This window comes from Salminus brasiliensis, chromosome 7, assembly GCF_030463535.1.
Source record: "Salminus brasiliensis chromosome 7, fSalBra1.hap2, whole genome shotgun sequence".
Classification (NCBI taxonomy): Eukaryota; Metazoa; Chordata; class Actinopteri; order Characiformes; family Bryconidae; genus Salminus; species Salminus brasiliensis.
The window spans coordinates 26,418,996-26,445,192 of record NC_132884.1 but is presented as its reverse complement, the minus strand read 5'-3'; the positions used below and the strand labels follow the sequence as shown (position 1 = coordinate 26,445,192).

The following is a 26,197-nucleotide window of genomic DNA, read 5'->3' as shown; positions in this document are numbered from 1 at the left end:
TTTTATTGTCATTTCAACTATATACAGAGTACAGAGTGAAACGAAACAACGTTTCTCCAGGACCATAGTGCATTGTAGACACAGTGCATACAGAACACAAGTGCAACACAATACAAGTGCAGACAGACAATACAACACAATACAGACAAAGAATAAATAATAATTTACGGGTAGTGTGCAAATTATGCAGTGTGCAATAAGTATTGAATCCAGTGAGGTAGTAAAGTTGAGTGCTTATTGAAAGCAAAATGCTTCCCATATCGTCTGGGGTATATGGTTGGTGAGAGAGAGTCTCAGTGAGAGAGAAAAAAACATCAGTTCAGTCTCTGGAGCTGAGAAGTCTAATGGCTTGGGGGAAGAAGCTATTGCAGAGTCTGGTCGTGTTGGACCGGATGCTGCGGTACCTTCTTCCTGATGGCAGGAGGGAGAACAGTTTGTGTGAAGGGTGGGTGGAGTCATCCACAATGCTGGTTGCTTTGCGGATGCAGCGGGCAGTGTAAATGTCCATGACGGAGAGGAGAGAGACTCCGATGATCCTCTCAGCTGTTCTCACAATGCGTTGGAGGGTCATGCGGTCAGAGGCTGTGCAGGTCCCAAACCAGGCAGTGATGCAGCTGCTCAGGATGCTCTCTATGGTCCCTCTATACTTATACTGTGTAACTATACACAGTAACAGGTATTTTGACCTGGGGTGCCCAAACTTTTGCATGCCACTGTACCTCATAATGTTCTTCTGCTCGGTTGACAAAAGGGCTGCTGAGAACAGCTTGGCTCTCCCTTCCTTTGAAATATTCCACAGTGCCACAAAAGACATGTCCAGATTACCTTTGTAGATTGCTTCTCCCACGAACAGTGTAATGCTGAGAAGCAGAACTAATGCCACCTTATAGACATCATCATTAAACTTCTCCAGCTGTAATGTGGCTACTTGCTACAGCAGGACCAAGCACATATGTCAGAGAAATTAGAAGTGGAGAGCACGACTCGGCCTCATCTTTATTCAGGTGATTCATACAGCGAAGAGAGGCTGACACACTGTAATACGCTCAGTGGCAGGCTCTACAGCCCTGCCAGCCATCAATAGCAATTAATAATCCAGAAAACTTGGCTTATAGTAAGGGGAACGTAGTGCAGATAAAAAACGATAACACTTTCTTCACACTGTTGACTTTTAGAGAGTCAAAGACATGGTGTATTATTCACACTCTTAATTGAGAAAACTAGTCAAACAGTGGCTGGTGGAGAGTTTTTCCTACTACTGTAAATGCTCACATAATCTCCAAAGAGCATGTTTTCACATTTTCACAGTCCGGGCTATTTTCGGGAAGCTCGTGGTTAATCAGAGAAGAATAAGAAGGGAAGAAAAGAGGGAGGGAGGGAAGGAGAAAGAGGGAGCACAAGCCAAGCTTAATGCATGCAACCTGATGTGGTCTGACTGCACAGAGATGAGAGAAGAAGAGAATGAACACACACAAACACACCGACAAAGCTGTCAAGGTTCTGGCTAATTAAAATATTATCTTTGCTCTCTCCCCAGATTGCACCTCACAAAGACATCACTTGCGTGGCATCGTGAAGCCGTCTGCATTTTAAGCGAATATTTACCTCTCATAATGACATGCTGTCTGTGCATGGATAAGTGCTTCTGACTGGTGATCTCACACCCTGCTTCAATCTCCATCTTCATTCTTTTTTTATCCCCCCCGCCTCCATATGTGCATGGCTGCCTTCTATACAGTCCTATTGAATATCTGTTCCAAGCTCTTGCACTTTTTGTTTCTACCCCGCCCCAAGGAGCAATATGTGGAAACTGGTCTGTAAAAGCAGCCTGTTTTGAATTAAAAAATTGCAGGTCCCCCTTTGCCACCAAGGCATGGACTTTACAAGACCTGTGAAGGCATCCTGTGGTATCTGGTACCAAGACATTAGCAGCAGAAGCCTTACGTTCTCTAATTTGCGAGGTGGTGCATCCATCATTGGTATTAGGGAGCCTTGGGCGACCATGACCCTTTCACTGCTTCCCTGGTTGTCCTTGCTTAGACACTTTTAGTGGGTAATAATCACAGCATACCAGCAACACCCTACAAGACCTGCTGTTTTGGAGATGTCCTGACCCTGTCATCAAGCCATCACAATTTGTCCCTTGTTAAAGCTGCTCAGATCCTTAAACTTGCAATTTTTTCCTGCTTCCAACACACCACCTTCAAGAACTGACTGTTCACTTGCTTGCCACTGCAACCAGATAAGCAATGTTATTCACTTCACCTGTCATGGATTTTAATGTTATTGCTCATCAGTGTATTTCCTCTTATTCAGCCCACAGCGATTTAGCTTCGTCCATTCACACTTAAATTATAGGGAGTATATCGGCCTGGACTGCTTCCTGAGTGAGGCACAATACAGTACAGCAAATCAGAACAGATCATTTACAGTCATCATTTATCAGTATATCAGTCTTAAAGACCCAGTACCACAAAGAGCCTGTTTTATTCCAAAGGTCAGAAAGAAAGGGTCATGTAAAAGATGTTAAATAAACCACATACTTTTGTTACATGAAATCACATTAAAAGCACAAGACACATGCAGCATATGGTAAGGTATAAGGTAATGTAATGAGACGTTTCAAATCATTTTGAACCATTTCTATAGGTCCATGTGTGAAGGCCAACTATAAATAGTTTGTGGACATCTTCTCATCCAATATTTTTTTTTTCTCAAATCAAAAAGCAACAGCAACATTCTCTGCTCTTCCTGAAACACTTTACACTAGATGTTAAAACACTGCTGTGAGGGTCTGATTGCACATGAGAGCATAACTGAGGGCAGGTCGATTTGTTCTGGATTACAAACATCACTCCAACTCAACCCAAAGGTACTGGATAGAGCTCTATCACTCCAGAGAACACAGTTCCACTGTTCCACAGCCCAATGCTAGGGGGCTTTATACCCCTCTAGCTGACGCTTGGCACAAGGCAAGGTGACCTTAGACTCATGTGTGGCTGCTCCAGAGCATCTTGTTCTGTTGGCAATGCTTTCCATGGAAATTATACAAGCTCTGTGTGGGCAGTGCAACACTGGTGTCAGCAATAAGTGCACCATAAAGAAGCTCAGTCAACTAAGTATAAGGGGTGTCTTAAACCTTTTAGACATATTGTTTTTGTTTGCTTGTTTGTTTGCTTGCTTTACTTGCTCTTCCTTCCACACGGTTGATCCCAGAAGTTGACAGAAATATAGTAACTTCACAGCTTAGACTTGTTTCCAAGACAGTCATCAGCACTGCCTTTTCCACGTCCTCCATTTAATGGGCTGTCATTTTGCATTTTTGTTCTGAATTTGATTTTAGGCAACAAACTCTTACTGTAGTTCTGAAGAGAAATGCTCCATCTCAAATTCAGGTATCAGCACACATAGTATCTTGTTGAAAGACATATCAAAGGAAGCAGGGACAGACCAGGCATTTATTGAGTGCTGTCCCTTAGATGATGTGTATGTTCTTTTATCATTAGGTAGAATATCGTTTTGCTAGGCCGTGTTGTGGGTGTCATGAAACCTTATATATTGCAAGTCTTTGATCATACCTTTCATGCTACTATTTCATTTTATGTGATGATCACTTCCCGAGAAGCTTTGTGATTTGTACAGATATTTTGGGTCAGGCTACATCAAGTTCATATCATATTTTTTTTTGAAGTCTATTAAAAATAACTCTTTCTTGATCAAACATCAATGAAACAATCCTCACAGAGCCTCCAAACCAGGTTCAGCATTTAATTGTTTACTTCAGTGATGAACAATGTAGCAGTGCCGCCTTTATATACCTCTACAAAACAAATGTGTGTGTGTGTGTGTGTGTGTCCTTTGGTTCTTTTGTGGAAGAACATCCAGTGCAACAGCGGATCTGTTGATAACGATACAACCACAGCAATATTAAACAAAATTAGTAGTATAATAGTTGTATAATAGTTGTATACCCCCCCCCACATGTGCAATTAAGAGTCATTTGAAATTACCTGTAAATAATCTGTAAAAATATTTATTGATTTTTTACTTTACTATTATTTATATTGTGTATATAGTGTAATTTATCTACATTTTTTGCATCTGAGTGTCTTGCTATCCCTTTTTCTACTGTGACACTGAGAATTTCCTCACTGTGGGACTATTAAAGGATTATTTTATCTCTTATCTTATCTATTCAATGCTTTCTAAAGAAGAGGACCTGTGTCTTTGACTGACAGCGCTACATTTAAAACATCCACTTAAACATCCTTACGCCTGCTCTTACCGTTTTGTGGAAGGCAAACCAACAGCAGGACATCCTTACCCAGAGAGATGGCTCGATTATAAAGCTCCAGTGAAGCGAACGCACTGGATGCTCGTGAGGCACTTAGGTTAGTTCTTAGGTGGTCTTACCTTACAACATTACAAGCACCCAATGTGTCTGCCTCCACAAAATGGTAAGAGCAGACATATATACTTTTGGATTAAGGTCCTCTTTTCTGGAAAACGGGCAAACGGTGCCACGCCAAACTCTGATATTTTTGTGTTTTGTTCAAAAGATAGTTAGCTATGCTCTAAATAGCTCTATATAACATTATGTGGCCTATTATGATGTTGGGTTGACATAGCTAAAAAAACCTTTAAATGGTTACAACAATGAAATGTGGGGAATAGAGTCATGCCACTGAGGAAGAACAGTCCATTTAATTTCCTGTGTAATTAAATTAAGTTTATTAATCATTCATTTAGTGTAAAAATGCATTTTTCTAAACTGTAATTTTATTAACATTATTATTTTAAAATTTTTAAGTATTAATAGGAATATTTCATAACCCAGGTAGGCTGAAAAGCTTCTTCATTACACTACAGAGTGTAGAGTACATCGTCTCATTTTTTTTACCCACCTTTATTCCGGCAAACCCTGCCTCCTGTGCTGCGATTGGCTGGTCTCTAATACTCAAATAGAGCGACAAACCGCTTGTGAGTGAGAACTACTAGCCAATCGCAGCACGGGAGGGCGGGGATTGTCGGAATACGGGTGGTCGAGAGACCAATGAGAAGCGAAGTAGACTCGCCTCAGAAATAAATTGGTCGTTTTGACGTCGCGAAGGAGCATCGTTTTGAGCGCAAGACACACACACACGCGCGCGCGCACACACACATGCACACGGGCGCTCACGCACACAGTTCCTCACGGAGTGTATCGCGGGAGACTACCGTCCCAGAGGTGGCTTGGACGGCGTGTGAAATGACCACACATTTCTTCGGCAACAACTACAACAGATACAGCACTAACTCCCAGCCATGACCGCGCTGACGGATTCTTCCTAACTTCGACTTCGACCCCGTAAAGCATCTTTCTGCCTGGACGGAGGGAGTGAGAGAGGAGCGAGATAACGGACGAGGAAGAAACGGCAGGTTTTATGACCACAGCGGGGCAGCTTTTTCCTCTTGCGTGCCCTTTTAACCTGTGTTTGAAACGCTGGACAGTTGCTACTACAGATGACAGTAGGACTTGTGGACGAGGTGCTCGCCGCCGTGCCTGGTTTCTGGCTGTGCGCGTGATTTCCCTCGCGCTTCTTTGCAATTCTCTAAACGTTCAGGTGAGCTGACAGGACAGTTAGCTAACTGCACTTTTGCTCAAAAAAATACTCGTTTTGTTGTGTTTTCGTATGGTAAAGTGAGCCATTCTGAAAGTAGATAAACTGAGAAACATTTAACTGAGCTTAGCAAGTTATTTACTGTCACTGTTTGGTTCATAATGACTTAATAGTGTGAACCTAGAGTCGGTTTGCTGGTTCTGTGCATGCTAGGCTACAAGTCTTCCTGTTTAAAACACTTTGAGATTTTGCATGTACATTTAAAATATAATACAGTTAAGTAAACATTACCAAGTAGTTTAAAATAAAATAATAGTTGAGTGTCATTTTAACCTGTACATTGCATTTTTGAGGTGATATTTAAGCATTATATGTAGAGTGCTATTGTAAAGAGTCCTAAACTGTTGTTATCTACACATGACTTTGATAGTTAGTCAAATGTAGCAGGTAAAAAAATCTTTTCCACAAACCCCATCTGTCTCCAGACTCTCAATCTCTGTCTCCTTCTCTTTGCAGTTCCAGGAGGTGAGGAAAGCCCTGAGAGAATGTCGAGTCGTGGGGTGAAGCATGAGCTGCCGGTGTATTGCTTTTAGACTGGCCTATCTGATGTGTCCATGGGAGTGTATTGTGCTAAGCCTTCACTGCTGGGTTCTAGCCTCCGCTGCAGGCTCCCGTGATGCCGCTGGTACATTTGGGTGGCTCCTTTCAGACAAAGGGCCTTTTCATCACTCTCAGGAATTTGCGGAGTTTGTGGAGCGCTACCAACAGGGCTTCACCACCAAGTACAAAATTTACAGGTGAGTAACTGGGCTGTTGATCAACTGGGAGTTCGTCGTCCATCGCCCATCGCCCATCGCCAGTTTGATTGTTCTTTTTATTGCACAAAGAAATGATGGGCTTGATGCAAGTGCTGTAATTTCTGTAATTTCTATCATTGACAGAATTGCTCTCTCGTCAAACACGTGCCTGGAAAACAAGCTGTTCAGATCCAAAAATGTGATCCAAAACCGCATTTGCCCGCAGAACCAGTAAGCAGGAGTTTAGTGGTGTGGAATAAAACTGTACCAGATGATTATATGTGACTCGTGGCAGGTGAGGTGTTGACAGAAGTTGAGTTGAGTTTGAGCGCAGAGGATTAGATGAAGTAACAGCAGCGCGAAACAGAAAGGCTGGGAGCCAGCTGAAATGAGGCTGACTGACACGCATGTTTGGCAGGACTGGGGGCCTCTGCTGCCAGGCACAGATGGAGATGGCAACACTGGGGTTAGTCACACGCGCTCTCCTCTGCATCACGGCACATTTGTGAATGCTCCACTGGCCCTTTTTCTGTCAGTGGCACAAAATCGGAGTCAAGAGGAGAGCAATTGTAGATGCCGGATCTCCCCCTGCTGGTGGGCTAGGAGGCTGGAGTGCTGGAGCAGTGTGTGTGTGTGTGTGTGTGTGTTGGCGTGTGCATGTGGGTCTGTACCTACATACCAGACAGGAGCTCAGCTTTCAAAGAGAGTGTATACAGTGGTAGGGGTTACGTCATCTAGTGATCTGGGCTGAGGAAGAATCTGCGCTGCATTCCAGCCTCATTTTCTCGGAAACAGAGACTGTAACTCTGGAATTGTCGAAGACTATTCTTTTTTATGTCACAGTGTTTGAAAAGATTGGCATTTGAATGGTGTATGGAGTGTATTGAATGAACTCTGGAGCAGTTCTTTCTGACTCTTATGGCAGAGGAATGTGTCTTATATAATAAAAAAGGCCGCTTTATAGGCTCACTTGCACTTTTTCAGTGGTGCTTGAAAAAGGTTGAACTGCTGCAGCATGTCAGACCTTTTAAATTGTCTGTGGTCCTCTTGTGGGTCAGGTTGAAGACATGGAAACCCTATGTGAAGCAGCGTAGAGCTCTGCACTATCCGTGAATCTCTTACAGGCAGCAGATATTACAAATCTTTACTGTCATTTTATTGTTACTTTTTTCTTTTCTTCTTTTTTTTCCGAGATACGTCATTTAACAAAACAGTGACAAAATGTATCATAATCCTGCATTCTATGCACATGTCAAGGCCACGGGGTGCCATTTCTAAAGGCATCCTTGTTTATCATCAGCCTTGTGGTTAATCAGAACACAGTTTTCTTTAGGTGCCTCAGGTTTCTCACTCCATCACATGATTATGAGCTTTTTTAATTACTGTTTACAGTCAGCGATATAAACAAAACACAACTTTGGCCCATCTGCACTGCTTTCAGCGGGTGCACCCTTGAGAATACAGTTCTTTATTTTTAATGAATAAATTAAGGTGCTTTCTTCCTGCTTCATTCCAAGCATGCAAACCTTCCCTTATTAGAGACGCTGCTGACTTGTAGAAGTGTGTATGCTGTCTTGCGCTCAGATAGCGTGCAAAGAATTAGCACGACAATGTTTGCATGGGAGAATTACTGCTGATTTTCATTGTATCTAGAACAGCTCTTGCTAAGCCGACAAGTACTGTCACCTTGCGCTTAGAGAGCTTTGCTATTAGCATGCGAGGAAAAGAGAGCGGATTGCGAACAAGTAGAGCTTTGCTTCAGCAAACTTCATCACAGCAGCCCAAATGCCTCCTGTATATAACCCTTCCCTTACAGAACTGTCAGGCATGCTGGGGATATATGTGTGAAGAAACTCTATTTCAGTCCCTTTCACATCACATGACCTGTGCACTGGCAAAGGCTTTTACACTACACTATTTTTCTGGAATAATGTCAGTACAAAAGGTACAAGGTTTACTTTCCCTGATATTCTGCCCTTAACAAACACATCCTTAGAGCACAGGGACCTGAAAACAACTACAGAAAAATGGTAAGTTATAAAACACAAGTTCTCCCAGTGTATGTTTTTATGTACACTAACCAAGCAATTTGTTAGAAAGGCTATGTATGCTTATTCATTCAGGCAATTGCAGTATCCAAGTAGCCAATTTTGTGGCAGCAGTGCAGTGCATGCCATACCATGCAGATACAAGCCAGCATCTTCAGAAACCATCAGAATGAGGACAAAATGTGATTTTAAGCAAGGCTTGATTGTTGGTTTACTGGTGAGCGGCAGTTGTGTGGACCGGAATGCCTTGTTGATGGGCTGACAGACAGGCTATAGTAACTTGGCTGAACAATTGTGTTTGCAGAAGACCACATCAGGTTCCACTTCTGTCGTCCAAGAACAGAAAGCTGAGGATGCAGTGAGCACAGACTCACTCAAACTGGATAGTTGAAAACTGGAAAAAAACATAGCCTGGTCTGATGTATCTCAATTTCTACTGTGGAACACAGATGATAGCGTCAGAATTTGTCCAGTCTGGTGGTAGCGATGCATAGTGTGGTGAGTGTTTTCTTGGCACACTTTGGGTCCGTAAATACCAATCAGTCATCACTTGAATGCCACAGGCTATTTATATATTGTTGCTGACTATGTGCATCCCTTAATGGCTACAATTAACCCATCTTGTAACATCTACATCAGCATGATGATTCACCACGCAGCATCACAAAACAAAAGCCATCTCAAACTGGGTTTCCTGAACATGACAGTGGGTTTTTTGTTTTTTGAAGGCCTTAACAGTCACAGGATCTGAATCCAAAAGCAGTTTGGGATGTGGTATAGTGAGTGTTGATTCACACAATGGAAGTGTTCCTGCAAAACTGGATGAACTGAGTGACTCAATCATGGCTACATGGAAATGTAAAAAATCACAAATTAATGTTTCCAACTTCCAGAAACCATGCCATGACAAATTGAAGCTGTTGAAAGCAAATTGTAAGCAAAAAGAGGCCCTACCTGGTATTTAGGATGGTGTTCCTAATAAATGTCTTGGTGAGTGCATGTCTTTATTTATTCATTTTTTCGTAAAGTTTTTAGAGGGTTGCATTTAGCCTAATTACCTACATAGTTTTACTTGGGAAGAGATATGTGCATGTATTTTACATACACATAGCTAAGTATGATGTGATGAGGCTCATTTACAACAATAACATTCAAGTATTAAAATGTTTGCAGTTACTTAAAAACTGCAAACATTTCTCATTCTTTTTCACATATTTTTTAGCATATTCCAAATTATATAGACATATAGACATATGTCTACATATCTACCACATGATCAATTTTTTTGCAGACATCCCTTGTGATGAATCCAATTCTCTCTGTTTTCTCATTTGTCCTATAAAGATTATTCAGTGTTTCCTTGGGATTATCAGCTTTTTATCCCGAGCCATACACACCCTAAATACGTGCAGTAGCAGGCATGCTTTGTGACAATCACTCATTTGAAATCTTGATGTCAGGCTACTGTATATACTGATATGTAAGCTGTACTTTTCACGCATCTCATCTCTGACACTGAATGTGGATGAGGATTGTTGTAGAATCTGTATTTATAAATGAATTATTTTATAAGCTAGTTATTTTTAATTCTCCTCTATCATCTGACATGTGTATCCAGTTATCGCATCCTTTTGAGCTGCCTCTCATGCAACACTGGCGAGAGTGTTAATCATTCAATTAGGTATATGTAATCAAACAGATGCGCTTGATTGGCTAACATCACTGTATATCCAGAGAGAGAGAAGGACTAAGCAATCCGTACCCACACAATAAGAGCAGCAGGGCCATTTGTGCTGGCCAGTGTCTATCAGCGCTACTCAGGAGCCCTCGAATGGCATATTTAACATTTAGAGAGTTTCATTTTTTCATTTGTGGGATCAAAGGCTAGTCCTGCGTAGCTCATCCTTTGTATGTTTTATTTATAATATTTAGTTTTTTCACAAAAAGCTGTCTTGATCATGTAGTTATTTATTTATCTGAAGTATTTCCTATTGTCATTTTATTATTATTATTTTATTATTATTATTGAGAAATGTCTAAAGTCTAAATGAAGCAGTGGTCTTGTCTTTTGCTTGTGCATTGGTCTCATGGGCTGTGCAAGTATCTGGAGCATCCTTTGCTCTGCCTGTAGTACTCTAAGCACTTTTCACTTGTGATATGATAGTCCCATGATGATTAAAGCTGCCCCTTACTGTACTCTGTATAGAAGTAACACAAAATGAAAGATATTTACAAGGCCAGAGAGAAAAGGAGTACAGGGAGAAACAGAAATGAGGGTAGTGGAGTTAGGCCCTGGTTAATTGTCTCATTATTTATGTTTCAAGACAAGCATATCCCTAGAGTGTTCTTGTACTTGCATTCATGGCACTCTCAAGGACAAAACACCTACTGGTTCTTCAGCCATTTCCTTTAGAATGGTCTCCTAGGTTAGTCAGTGAAGGCTGTGATTCTGCTTCGAGAGGTGTTTTATTTTGTGTGGTCAGAGAACAGTGGTTGAGATGTGACAGAATGGTCACATATGTGAGCAAACGTTTGAGCACTCCTAACCAAAGAGAAAAGTAATGTTGGCATGTTTGAAGGTTTGGGCACCATATAACGTTAGTAACTTATGCTTATTTTTTATTTGTATCAAGCTTTGTGTTCTTGTTTTATAATTGTTCACACACTCTTTTCTTCTAGAATACTTCTAGTTCTGCAGAAATTGTGGACCATCTTGCTTGCACAGCATGCTAAAAATCCGCTCACAGATTTCAAATGATGTTCAAGTCAGGGACTGTAAAGCCATTCCAAAAGCTTCAGCTTGTTTTTCATGAAGTAGTTCATGGTGGATTTTGAGGTCTGTTTTGGAACATCTGTCTGTTGTAGACGTCACATTTTTTTCAGTTTTACTTTCTTGACTAACAGTGTCACATTCACTTCCAGAATTTGCTACTACAAATACACCTTTAGTGATTGTGCCTGTTTAGTTACATTTTAACTTCATCAGTCCACAGCACTTGATTCCAAAATGACTCTTACCTAGATGTTGTTTTGCATGCTTTAGAAAGTCCCTTTGTAAAGATAAAGTGGCAGGGAATGTTTCCTTCTGATGACTCATTGATGCAGGTCATGTTTCAGAAAGCAGTGCTGCACAGTTTAATGGTACACCACCTTTCATGTTGACCAAGCATTGATGCAGGACTTTGCTGTTATATGAGGGTTCTGCTCTGCTTTTCTGGGCAGCATAAAAGCAGTTGCCTTGACTTCCGTCTATCCCCTTAACAGGCATTTCTTAATAACATTTTAGTTGGAAATTGCATGCTGAACATGGTTTGACATCTTTTTATAGCCTTTTCCTGTTTCATAGGCATCAATTAGCTTTCAGCTGCCAGAGGTGTGATTTTTCCTTTCCATTGTTACCTTTGACTTGCTCACCAGGGGGTTTAGGTTTTTATGTTTTGTTGTTCTCTTGTCTTATTACTGATCCCTGTAAAACTGCTTTGTGAGAATGTTGTAAACAGTGCTATACAAATAAATTGATTTTATTTTATTTTATTTTATTATTATGGGGTTGCATAAGGAGTTCACAGAGTCAGTGAATTTATTATGTGTAATACCATATTACATTGTGGAAATATGGTCTTCATATACCATGTGAGTGGTGGCTCGCTGGGATATCGATAACAGGGTTGTGGGTTCGATTCCCGGGCTCGGCAAGCTGCCACTGTTGGGCCGTTGAGCAAGGCCCTTTACCCTCTCTGCTCCCCGGGCGCTGGAGTTGGCTGCCCACCGCTCTGGGTGTGTGTGTGTGTGTACTCACTGCCCCTAACACATGTGTGTGTGTGTGTGTGTGTGTGTGTGTGTGTGTGTGTGTGTGTTCACTACCAAATGGGTTAAATGCGGAGGACACATTTCGCTGTACAGTGTACACTGTACAGTGACAAATGACAAAATGACAAAAAATACGAATATACAGTGATGTTCTGCCAACTGAAAACTGTATCAAATTTTTTCATCTGTGTAAAACCAATTGGAGTCTAATGTAAAGTCTGTGGTACAGTGATTTTAATCCACTTTCATGGGTCAGTGAATGAACCACAAAAAAAGTTATTGCATGACAAAGGATGAATATTGACATTATCAGTGTGATTGACTGGCAATCGAGAAATGACAGCTTTGCTGACAGGCGAGGTGCGCCATCTGTTTGAGTAATCAGTTTACTTTAAAACACTGGCCAAGCATTTTCTTTCTGTGAGTTGTAAATAGCCATTGAGTTGACTTTTCAAAAAAAGATCCAGTTAGAATATTAATAATAATGAAGAATAATGAATAAATGGATTACTTAGTGGCATGAGGAAATAAATGTACTTTGTAACATAACAGGAAGCTGATGGTGGTCTCCTGGCTGAAAGAATGGCAGTTGCATTTTTTAACATTGAATGTTAAATCTGTGTTCAATCCCTGTTCATTATCCAGATTAAATTTGAATTTATTAGTGGGCTTTTAACTGCTGTTAGCTGTCTCATCACTCTAATGGTTAAGAAAGACTATTATCTCTGTTGCGTGCAACCAAGTTGATGTCCCGAGTCCTTTTATGTGCACAATCAAATAAATCAATATAGTTGACATTACTATTTATAGAATGGCTAGCCTTAGTTCCCAGGTGACAGTGCCACTGAAATAAAAACAGCTGATTTTAGGAAAGGAAATGTAAATGATCACATTTCCTTTTCTAGCACATCATCTCCAGAAACTCAACAGAGGATGTTCTACCTTTTCCTTTGTACAAGGGGCACAAAACTGTCACTTAACAGACCCAAACACTTAATTCCATATGGAAATTGTACAGAATCCAAACGTTTTTGCACAATTCAATATCATTAGAGAATGAGGATTGTAATAGCTGACCTGCTAAAACAGATTTCTTTTCTTACCCTAGCTGTGATGAACAGCAGCTCAGGTAATATAATTTGAACTTGGGATCTGTGTTCTCACTAATCAATATTTGATGATGCAGCTTTGAGTCAAAAGCCCTCCATTAACCACTTGACTTATTCGGCCTATTGTAATTCTTTCACCATGAAATGTAGCTCAGCATAAAATGTTCTCTTTTAGCTTTTCAACAACAACATTGTTTAAACAACATTGTTTATAGGATAGATTGTTGGAATGCCTTTCATCCGAGAGTTTAGGGGGTTGCTGGATGAGTATGTTCCCCCTGTAGTCATATTTTGCAGATTTTATTTAACTACTAACAACTCATGAATTGTGACAGATTTTTCCTTTTCTTCATAATCTTGACTGAGAAGAGGCTGCAAAAAGGCACTGTTGTGCAGATGTAAAATTAACTTAAATTAAATGTACTTACTTTTATTAATGGGATTTATGAGATTTGCATTGTTTACACTTAATGTCCCAAATATTTCAAGTAAGGGTACACAGTAACATTGGCAAATAATTGCTTGAACCCAAATAGATATTTAGATTCAGCCTATATTTTAAAGCAATATCTGAGAGTGCATTTACTGTGTCCTGGAAGGTTATAACATTTATGCCCTGCCCACAGGTTTCTGTATATAAATTTTAAGAATTTACCTTTTTTATACATTCTTCATTTTCTTTTGATTAACTGTGCTTTAACTTTGTGCTGTATTTAGGTCTCTTTTGGCCTTTACACTGGCTCTTGAAAAATGTAATATCAAACTTTGTGAGGTGTTAGCCCTCTTTGCTGGGAAGCTCATGTGAGCTTTTTTGTGCATTGTTTGTAAAGTGTCTTGTGTGAACTGTTCAGAATCAGAATCTTCAGGTTTAGGAAGACCAATGCTTCCTTTCTTTTATGATTTAAATATAATACTGACATGTATTTCCTTTTCCAGTTCACTGAATAACATAATTTGGTAATTAAAACCAACTCTGCCCCATAAAAAACAATTTGGAAGCAGCTCGTCTTATTTGGAAGCAAGTTTAGAGTCAGCTTAACCACTGTACCCTGGCAATTATTACTTTCAGAACTGTGTCAACAAGCCTCAAATCTTTTCCCTCAAAAACTGCTGGAATTCTTCCTAGTTGTGTTGCAAATTAATTATCTGCAAACTGTTCTATTTGGAGAAAACATTGCTTTCTCCATAGTGTGTTGCTATTCTTTTATCTTGGCTCAAGAGGACTGTAAAGAACTAGAGCAAGCTACTGGGCACTGGGCCACACCCCTTCGAAAACAGTTTGCTAATAGGTGCAGAATGGCAAGCCGTCAAGAGACTGTCTCCAGGGATTTTCCCTACTACTGTCTTGGAGGACCACTTCTGCAAAACCAGCCTATTATTACAAAACAGGGATATCAGCTTCAAAATATGCTCAACTTCGGAAGTAGGATACGAGCATACCACAAGTCCGCCTAGAAAGCTCTGCTGGCTCTCATCATCTTACAGGCAACGCTCCACATTACATTGTTAAATGTGCATACTATACTGAATATTAACAACATTTACACAGTGACGTATTTGGAGATACAAACTTTCGAAACTTTTTGAATATTTCATTGTTGTTACATTGCAGTGTTTTAAGACCAGAGTTGAAGAGGGCTTGCAGCATGTCCTTGCTTTGCAGGTCTGACCACGTTAAGCCTTAAAAAAATCAACCCAAACTGTTTTTTTTCTGTAGTAGGAAATCTTAAACAATACAAGATTCTTTTTTTATTGGTACCAAATAATGCATTCATTCAGTATTAGTTTGAGATGGTTTATAATAAAGTATGTGACTTTGTTAGGGACAAAAAATGCTCAGATGCTCAGAAGCCTATTTACAACCCTGTTATTTTGTCTCAGAATGAAAATTCCTTTTACAGAGGACTTATATTGACTGGGGTACGGCACTCACAGACAGACTGACCGAAGCTGTGTGTTATAGCATATTTTTTACATTGTAACAAAAACTATGTAATCTTGGTCGTCTTGGTTTGTTCTCTCAGTGTGATGTGCTATTAGCTAGCTAAGAAGATTTTGGCCGAGTTAGGTTTTAGTGCCATTTGATGTTTCATTTTTCACATGGTCACATACATGATCAGCCTAATCTGTACTGTTTTTGTCACAATTGATAAATTGATCAGCTCATTTGTTTGTGTCAGTCCTAGCTAGCATGTGCTGTGTAAGCTATAACCTGATAAGATGCAGGACAATTTCACAGTGCAGTCACACAAAGATGTCTAATAGAACATGTGATACAAAATTCATGAGCACACCCAACATGCATTATTTGTTTATTTATATTGACATATAGTCAGATTATTCACATTCATTTATTAATTTATTATAATGGCTGAATTATATTATAAATGGCTTATTATAATTTCTGAACAAGTCACTTTTTAACTTTTTAAAGCAGCAGTCTAAGCTTGAAATAGTTATTAAAATGTTAGCTTTTTATTTTTTTTATTTACTACTAGTGTTATACTTTTGCAGATTTCCATTGATGGCCTTTGAATTGCAGCAAACGGCTTTCCTAGTTCTTGGTATTTACTCATTTGTAAGCATGCACAATGGTGTGAGTTTGTAATGAAAGCCATGTTTCCTGTCTTATCGTTCCAGGGTCTTTGACATACTCTTTATAAAAATTCCTTAAACATCATGTAGTAAAAAACAAATATATTATACATAGTTTACAGAACACATCTCTGATATCTGTAATTCCTAATGCAATATTATTAATATTTCTTGCATGATTGCAGTTATCAGGCTGCAGTGTAAACTGACATAAATGTATCATGTTTGTTACCACCTGAACCAGACAATGTTTTACAGAAACATTTATTAAGTGATGTTACTGTTTTAACAGCTTTCATGTTTAATCATTTAAATATCTTGTTCCTATATATCTATACTGTGTACAAATGTAAATATATATATGTGTATTATACATACACAGGTGACCTTGCTTTTTTTTTTTACACAAACAGACACACTGTTCACAGATCCTAACAGAGAACATATATTACATACATATCTATAGATTATTTATTCTTATTTAAAAAATCTCTGTAACCTTAATAATGATTCATAATGCTTTTTAATTCAAGTAGCTTTATACTGATTAAGTAACTGATTAATACATGACAAAATAATACTGATTACTTAAAATGAGGTTAGTACCAATCAATAAAAGTATGACAAGACCCTTCATTCATCAGTACTTTTGGGTCGATTGCAGATACTGGTACAGTGGGGCAGATAACATTATATTAACCTTTTCAGGCAACCTTGGTAATGCATCATTGTGCAGTTTTGTAATGTTTTGTGCACTGTCTCTCCAGATAAAATGTACTTTTCTTTTTGGAATCAACCACATTTAAAAAGCTGTTGAGCTTTAAGCAATCACTGAGGAAGCCTGTGAACTCCTGTGCAGAACTGGAGCGTAAAGTGGAATCACAACTAAATAGGGTTGCTTATCTAGCACGATTCCTAGACACTATTCTTCTAGCTTTCCCAAGGTTTTGCTGTAATTTTGGTCGTGGTTAAATGTGGTCTGCATTGTTTGCTGTTTTGTGTGGTTAGTTTGTAGTAGTTCGTTTGTTAGCTCACTATATTTGTTTAAGTGATGTACTCTCAGTGTGGTATCTGGTTAGTGGTGTTAAGAGGTATTTATTCTGCTTCCCTTACGAAACACATGATAACCCTTTTTTAATACTTTTGATGATTGTGGATTTGTAGTTTAACTGCTAGCAGTTTTTCATGCTTAATATACATTAGATACTGTCACTTTAAGCAAACTGTGGGTTTGCTGAAGCTCTTGGAGGATATGTTAGTTCACTGTTTCAGTCGTGAAGTGAACATGTATCAGATGCCAGGCCTTGGAAGCCAAAACACTGCAGACTTTAGTGTTTCACATTTCTTGCAACTGATTTAACTCATTAGATAATTACAATAGCTTTTGTGACTTTAACACAAGTGGAATAGTTTCTGCAGTGCTGTAGCCCAGAGAGAACCCAGTTTGACACTTGTGGTTTAGTGCATATTTAATGTACTTGTGTAAAAATAAACAAACAATTATAATAGAAAGCACACACACACTTATTGACCACTTTAGATGATAGTGCTATAAAATTATCTAACAAGACAGTTTAGCTATGAATGGCTTTTGTTGTGTTACAGTTAATTATCAGCCAAAAGTTCATTATTATGACGTCTCCTAATGCAACAATCTTTACAACAACCTCTCTAGCACACTTCCTTTTGGCCAAGCCAAAGGCAAAGCCATGCCACATAAAAGTTCAGGTGTGAACACACCTAAGAGTCATTTTAAACAAATACAAATGCTATCGCTCAAGCCATTTCAGGAGGTGGTCTTAGACGCCTTAAAATACATCCGTCTCTAAGTAATCATTGCCTCGCAACAAGTGAATTGCATATTCTGTCCCACCATCGGATTTCAGTCTGAATAACCAGACGCATTTCACTACAAAATGCAAATGCATGTGGCTAAAATCTACAATCCAGATGCTAGTCAGATGAAGATGCCAGGTGTAAACAGGATCTTTGAGAAGAGGGACCGGGTGCTTCGTACATTGCCCAGTACCAAGAATGAGGCACTGTTTCATTATTTATTAAGGCAGAATTTTCAAGCCCTTGGGGGCACACTAGACAGGAATGGAACAGTAACAGAATGGTTTATGGGCATAAAACTGCTATTGTTGGACAAATAAGTGTGTTATAAAATATCTATGTGAAACAATATACATTATGCTTATTACTTATTGTTTTAAAGCTGTAAACACATTTTCCTGGGTGGATCTTTGAACCATCCATAATAGACCAATCTAAAACCTAGCTGCCTCTTCACTGCATGTTGCTACGACAGAACCTGCAAGCAACAAACTTTTGTTAAACCTGTGGTTAAAGTACAGCTTTTAAATGTTTTTTTAACAAGCAACAAACTAACAAAAGTGTCTCTCCAGAGCCTTTTCTGTGACAAGAATACATGAGCCTTATGAATGAAAGCAAGAGGCTACAGTCTCAGAAGAGCTTGAACTATTGACATTGAAGCGCTTGCATGATATACAGTATATGATTTAAACAGTCACCGGTTGGAACACACAGTCATTGTAGCTCCTATTGGACACTGGCTGTGAGAATTAGAAACTATATTTGCTTACAAACCTTGCTTTCACAAAAGGTAAATGTTATTGATTTATGTAATTAATACATTCTGTTTAGGCTTATTTTCCTATTAATAAAGCTATAAGGAAATGCACTTAAGACAGGATTAAGAATTCAAGAAACACAACTTCTAGTGGTTCAAAGGTGTTAAACACAAAAACACTAGAACCATTTTCCCCCTTTAGATCCATCTTTCATTCCAGGCCATGAACAAAGGAAACAGTATGTGCACAGGCAAGATTTACTGAATTAGACACTGGAGATGCAAAGGCAGTTTAAATGAGAAAAGGGAGATGGAAAACAGATTTTACCACTGAAACGTAAGGGACACAATACATCATACTGCAAGAGGCTAGAATTATTGAGTATGAGTGCTAGATATTATTGTTTCTATTGTGAAAATAGTCAAGTGTGTTATACATGTATAATAGTTGCGTGCTTTGTTAGCATCATTATTTGCAGTTGACCAGAATTACATATATTTCTCTGGAGGAGGTTTATACATAACTTGACTTTGCTCAGCTCAGCTCTGAACAGACAGAGATGGGGGTGGAGTTATGGAGTGCTAAAGAGTGTCTCACACAGACTGACAGGAGAGCACTGTAAACAGACAAGGTCCAGGCTGCTGCAGATTTTCTCAAGCACCTAATACACATTTGCTGATGCCATTGCTAAAATATATATTTTTTATGTTACATAATTATATATATTACACAGTTTCGAATGAAAAAGGCAAGACAGTCAGCTAATGTTCATTTAATTATTGTAATAGCAGTTTGCCTACTTCAATAATCTTCTCAAATCAGACATTTTTTGCTTGAATTTGTATTTTTTTTTAATTGGCCCAATAGTTTCACAAGCATCATCCTAAAAACACCTGCTTCTTTTACAGTTCCAGTTCGACCATCAATTGACAAGGTAGCTTTTGGATTCATGTTGAGAAATGTATTTCCTGCTTTTCCATCTTTGCACATGGAATTCATGCCACAGGGGCAAGTACATTCTTTCCTTCAGACACCCGACACATAATTTGTTTACCTCCATATGGCCTTGATGCAGATTGTTACTGTCAGGCATGTGTAATGTATGTACACAACAGGACCTCTATGTGTAATCAGAATTCCAGCTGTGATGCTGTTGGTATTCGTTTACCCTCCCCCAGCTGTTTTTTGAATGATGTTTGAATTTTAAGCATAGAAATTATAGCACTGATATCAGTCTGCGATACTGTCGGCCCACGTATACAGATACTATGTTGTCTGCTTGTCTAACGTTTTCTTTCATGCTTATATATTCTTGGTGGGCACTTTATAACCCCCTCATTGATTTATTTTCCCATGCTACTTGCAAGTGAGGTGGTACATTTGAGAAATTCTGTTTATGGCCATGACTTCTGCCACACTGGGGCGAGTTCCCTGATTCAAACTACCATTTAAGTGTTATTCAATACACTGAATATAAGATATATGGCCATTTGATGGCAATCCTAGTTAACATTTTGATTGGCTTTCTACAGATTTAGCCCATCTCTAGCGAGTGTCCAATATACTTGAGTATATTGAAATGCTTCCAGCAGACTATTTCATTAACTTGAAATGGCTGAGGGTAACTGAGTGACACGTTTTGCTTTGCAGAATTACATGTATTTTGTAGCCTGGCTTTTATTCTAATCTTAATCTTCCCTTTAGAAAGCCTTAGTACAGAAAAGTAAACAACAGTGTGACTCATTTTATCAAATATTCCTCCAAGTTCTCAGGGTGTAATGTAGGCAGTCTCAGTGGCTGCCCCTGAGTGACTGTGTTAGTTTCCCCCTGGCCTCAGATTGTTTCAGTGGAGCTTGTTCTCACTGTTGACTCCGTGTAGCCATAGGTCTCAGCGGGGAAGCATGGCAGGTAGTGCTTCAGTAAGTCTGATCCTGCTGTGCTGCTGCACCAGGAGCCCAGTGGTGGATTAGCCTCCGGCTCCATCCATAACTGTCCATCAGATCCCAGTGCGCTGACACAATGTCGATCATGACTTACCTCTCTTTCTCTCTATCTGTCTCTCTCCCTCCTTTCTTTCTCTCTGCCCTTGTCTATCTGTCTGTCCTCATCTTCCCCAGCAGTAATCAATTGTTGTGATTTTACATATATGTCAGAATTAAGCAGGCCACAATGAGCTTATTGTTTTTTTGGGGGGGCAGGGGGGTCCAAATAGTGGTTTCACTGCTGTGTTACTGGTATTATGGAGGTTAACCATAGAACGATGCTTAAGGCTGTAGTGAGGCCATGGTTTTGTCTTTTTCCTTTTAGCTTTTGTTTTTAATTTTGTGACAGCTGAAATGTAGTATTCTTTATCCAGCAATATCACACCATGCACCCACTGCCTTGTATTATTTGTTTAGAGCTGGAATCATTTGTGCACAATTGTGCACAATCTTTGCTTTATCAAATCCAGTTAGATTGTCAATGGCAATGTCAGCAGCATCCAGTCTGCTGCACTGAACAGCTGTTACTATAAGGGCAAAGCAAATGCAGGAAATTGGCATCTCACTTTTGTCAAGGAGAGTTCCAGCCACCCTCATCTAGTTTGCTTTTTGCCCTTCATTCATGAGAGAGACCCAACACAGTCCCTGATTGCTCGCAGTCAACCATACTTCAGAACCAAAAGTCTCACAAAATAACCCCAGATTGCACCATTATGTAAAACCAGTAGGGGAGGACAACTGGTTTTGCAGTGAGTTGGAGCAATTCCCAGAGACATCACGGCACTCTTCTTGTGTTGTAAAAAAGATGCACCAAAAAAGCTTCAAATAGCAGAGACCGGGGTCATGCAGTCATCACATTTTCTCCCCGGTGGGTCTTATCTGAATGTGTGTCTCCCCCTTGAACACACGCTGTGTGAGGATTTTTCTGGCGTTCATTTTGTGATTTTTCGCTTTGCTGCAGAAAGAGCACCAATTTCAGAAAGACACAAGGCTCTTTAAAGCATCTGGAACTAGGCACTAAAGAGAAGTCTCACCCAGCAGTCAGAAATGAGTTTCAGAGTTTTCACTCTTACTGCCTCTTTCATGGGACTGAAGGTCATATCCTAATGGGGCTTGTGTGTGTGTGATGTTTCAGAGAGTTCGGACGCTGGAAGGTGAACAGCTTGGCGCTGGAAAGAGAGGACAATGGCATTCCTTTCCCCCTCGACCCAGAGTTCATGCAGACCATCAGGCAGCTGGGCCGCCGTCCCACCCTCAGTACCATCACTGACAACATCATCCGGAAATATGGAACACACTTCCTCCTCTCAGCTACATTGGGAGGTACAGATTTTGTATTGATGTAATATTTGCTACGATAAGGTACCTTTGTAAATAATCAAGTATTGTGAAAATGTCATTTTAGCCCATGCCTGCTTAAAGCAGTAAACATTAGAGATGGCGCCAATGCCAGGAATCGGTATCTGACTGATGTTGGCTGAAAATGCTGGATCAGGTATTGGAGGCTAGAAAATAGAATCTGTTCCAGTTCTGTAACGAATCTAGCCTGAGACAGCCCACACTCACACTGTGTGATGCGATGCTGTCAGCTGTTTGTTTGTTCCTGTGGGGTGGTAGAGTTTTTTAGTAGTTTTAAGGATGGGAACTTTTAGTTGCTCATTTTTAATGAAGTAGAAATGTTGGATTGGTTACCGTGATTTATAGATGGCCGGGTAACATATTGAAACTCAAGGTTTCATCATTGGAAAAGAAAATGTTGTGATTTTTATTACATACAGTCCGCTCAAAAATTATTTGGACAGGGACACAATATTTTGATGGAAAAAGTTTACCTCTGGACACCAACTCAGTAAATTTAAGATGTGATTAAAACACATTCAATTAAGATGTGATTAAAGTGTGGACCTTAAGGTTTAATTAAGTATTGTATTAACTGTTGTCAGTATTTTCAAAAGACTCAAAGGTAATTGGACTAACAAAACTATTATGAGTTTTACACTTTTCTAGTCAATGACCGCCTTAGGTCTAGAACCCATGGACATCAACAATTGGTGCATTTTTTCCCTTGAAATGCTTTGGCCTGGCCTTTGCTGCAGCCGCCTTCAGTGCATTGAGGTGGTCTTCATAGGCAAAATTACATTTTTTCTCACTATCCAAAAACTTATAGAGCTGACTGTGTAAATGCCCCCTAGAGAGTATACATTTAAAATTGGTCTTAAATCTGTTGAATGGAAATAGTGGAAATAATTAGTGATACATGTGTTTTTATTTTTGTAATCGGGTTGTAATACTGCTTACATATTGTTAACTGATAAAAGCTTCAGTGGAAGACTGTTGTATTGAATGTTTCAGAAAGTGCAGTCAGGGAAATGAAAGAAAAAAAATAATGTATTAAAATGCACCTTTTTCTTTGCCTTTTACCTTCTTTCTTTGGTTGAGTTAATATCAGGTTAATTGGACTGAGATGTATCAGTGAATTTGTTCAAAGATGCATCAATGTTCAAACGCTGCATTTTAAGCATGTTCGTGGAAGTTACAGTTGTTCTCTGAATGGCAATTCTGTAGCATTACTGGCCAGTCTTGCCACTATTGGGCCTTTAAGCAAGGACCTCAACACTAACTGCTTTTGGCATGTCATACAAATGGCTTATCCCAACTTCCTATCGTGTGTGTCTTTGAGGATAAAATGCAATTAAATAATTCTGCTTTGCTGTAAAAAACTTTAATACTATATCTTGGTTGTGTCAGTTTTCATTGCAGGATGTTATCCATGCCTTATTCTAGGACAGCCCAGGCCTGTCTGTTTTTTTTTTGTGATCGTTTTGCTTTCTTGATGTAACTGGAAATAGATTTATTTTTCTTTTATGAACACAGTCATAAATTTTAATGTGACAGTAAATATTGAAGAAGTTACCAGGCCCTCTGTATGTGGAAGATAATTGTATTTTATATAGTATACAGTCATGTAAAAAATAAAGTATGCTTTCTTTGAATTCTATGGTTTTACATATCAGAACATAATAAAAAAGCATCTGGATCTTAAAATGAGCTAAATACAACCTTGGATGGACAATAACACATGACAAATTGTAACACCATGTCATTATTTATTTAACAAAAACTAATCCATGCAGAAGTAGTGTGTGAAACATTAAGTGCACCCTTCTGCTTCCAAAGGAATTAAGAGGGTAATTGATCACTAGCAAGTGTGACCACATCTATGAACGCAGAAGTTTTGGCAGTTTGCTGATCTGGAGCATTCAGGTGTGTTTACACAACGCCAAGGCGGGAGGGCACCGGCAATGGTCTTAGAAAAGCAATTGTTGCTGCCCATCAATCTGGGAAGGAATGTAAGGTAATGTATTTCCAAACGATCTGAAGCCTACAGTGAGAAAGATTATTTACAAGTGAAAGGCACTTCCCAGGAGTGGACATCCCTGCAAATTCACCACAAGGTCAGGGCAAGCCATGCAATGCTAAGAGAAATACAAATAAAAAACAAAAAACAAAAGCTACAGCTTAGACTCTATAGGCCACAGTTAACAGTTCAAGTTCCTGACAGTACAATTAGAAGAAGACTGAAGAAGTAGCTTGTTTGGAAGGGATGCCAGGAGAAAGCCTCTTCTTCCTTAAAACAACTTGCAAACAAAGTTACATCTGGAACGATGTCTGTTAGACAGATGACAGCAAATTGGAGATGTATGCTGCACAGAGCCACATTTGGCAAAAACCAAACGCTGTATAAGCATAAACACATCATCCCAACTGTCAAGCATGGTGGTTGAGGGGTAAAGATCGTTTGGCAGCCACACAACCTGAGCACTCTGCTGTATACCAAAGTATTATCGAGTAAAATGTGAGGCCATCTATCCAACAACTAAATCCTAAGCACACCAGCAAATCTACAACAGAATGACTGAAAAAGAAAAGATGGCCCAGTCAAAATCCAAACCTCAACCCAACTACAATGCTGAGGCTGGACCTTAATGGTGTTGTATACTATTTTAGTTCAGTAGACTTTTTGTAAAATTCAGGGAATATTTCCTCACGGTTCACTAGCTTTCCGGTCCCTGGGAAACAGGGACACAGTGTATCTGGCACTTGCTAATGACATGGCTAATGGCTTGTACAAGGCCGACAACCAGCATACAAATACCGTGGTAGCGATATTGGACGAGGCTGGAAGTTAGAGTGCTGACTCTTCCTAGTCTTTACTCCATTGTGTTTTGGTTTTGGAGTGTCATTATCTAGAATATGCACGCATGAATTTGAGAAATGGCGCTTTTGAAGGAGCACTGAAGGGGTGTTTCTGTTTTACTGTTGATTTCAAATATTTATATTTACATTTAAGGCATTTAGCAGACGTTCTTATCCAGAGTGACTTACAAAAGTGCTTTGCTATTTACCCAAGAATAACTTCAGCTAGTTTGAATAGACTACAAATTCAAAGATACCTCTTAAGTTTAGACACTACTAAACAAAAGTCAATAAGGTGACCACTCTACTATTCGCCCTAAGTATTCTCGGAAGAGGTGGGTCTTCAGTCTGCTTTTGAAGACAGCGAGCGACTGGATTTTGAGGTATGGCGGGTCGAGCCAAGCCATACTGGAAGCTCAAGGGCTTTTGACCATTGCCAAATATCAACCATTGTTCTTCAGAATTGTGTACACTGTTTTTTAATAGAGCTGTGCATGAATAAATGCCCACAAACCTCAATGAACCAAAGCAATGTTATAAAGACGAATGGGCAAAAATTCCTTCAGAACGATGTGAGATGCTGATAAAGTCATACAGAAAACCACTACTTTAAGTGACTGCTGCTAGCTATTGATCCCTCCATAGTTTTTCCACGCATGGCTTTTCCATTTAGGCTTTATCTTTATTAAATTACGGATGATGTGGTGGAATTTGTCATGTGTTGTTGTCCATCTTTATTTTGTATTTACCAAGACCTTCTGACGAGGATGTTTTTATTATGTCCTGATACATAAAACCCTTCAAAAAGGTTGCATTTTGTTTTTTTCACATGACTGTTTAGTTGTTTGAAATAGGGCAATGAATTTCACCTAGCTAGTAAGCTGGGTTAAATCTTAGTATTGAGGTCCTGTCTGTAAAACACACTAAAAAAGATAAACAAGAATTACTAAATGTTTCAAAACCCTGATGCTGGCCTCATGCTAGCCCTTGGGCTTCAAACATCCAGATTTTTTTCTTGCCTGGCACCTAAGTGGTACAACAAATGTCCCCTGAGTGTCCGAACAGCAGGGTTCCTTGCTGTCTTCCAACACTGACTAAAAGCCCATCTATTTTAAAAGTACCTAAATCAGCACTTATTAAGACTTACTGTTGTACTCTTACTTGGTTTGTTTGACATTCAGGCAAAGTGTAATGTGTTGAGTGTTGTGTATCTAGGTATCCATACTGACTTTTGCATTTGGCAGCATCTAGCTTGAGGTATCTTTTGGATTCTAGCCTATTCAGACTAGCTAAGGATATTTTTGGAGTAAACAGTGAAACTAAGTTGCTCTGGATAAGAGCATCTGTTGTAAATTGTTACAGTTTGAGTTCTGTAAAAATATAAAACATGAAACAGTTACCAATGCAATCATCATTGCAATAAAACGGGTTAAAAAGGATTGTTTTGCAGTCAGGACTTTAATAC

The 26,197-nt window shown here is 39.3% G+C and overlaps 1 protein-coding gene across 1 annotated transcript in view; it reads left to right on the top strand.

The window, feature by feature from the left end:
• The first annotated feature begins 5,101 nt into the window (after positions 1 to 5,101).
• The window catches only part of brinp3a.1 (bone morphogenetic protein/retinoic acid inducible neural-specific 3a, tandem duplicate 1), a 47,467-nt gene continuing 26,371 nt past the window's right edge, over positions 5,102 to 26,197 (top strand). The window contains exons 1-3 of the mRNA XM_072684362.1: positions 5,102 to 5,603; positions 6,117 to 6,397; positions 21,671 to 21,858. Of these exons, the coding sequence (XP_072540463.1) occupies positions 6,168 to 6,397; positions 21,671 to 21,858 (418 nt within the window). The 5' untranslated portion in view covers positions 5,102 to 5,603; positions 6,117 to 6,167. The remainder of the gene's footprint in view (positions 5,604 to 6,116; positions 6,398 to 21,670; positions 21,859 to 26,197) is intronic.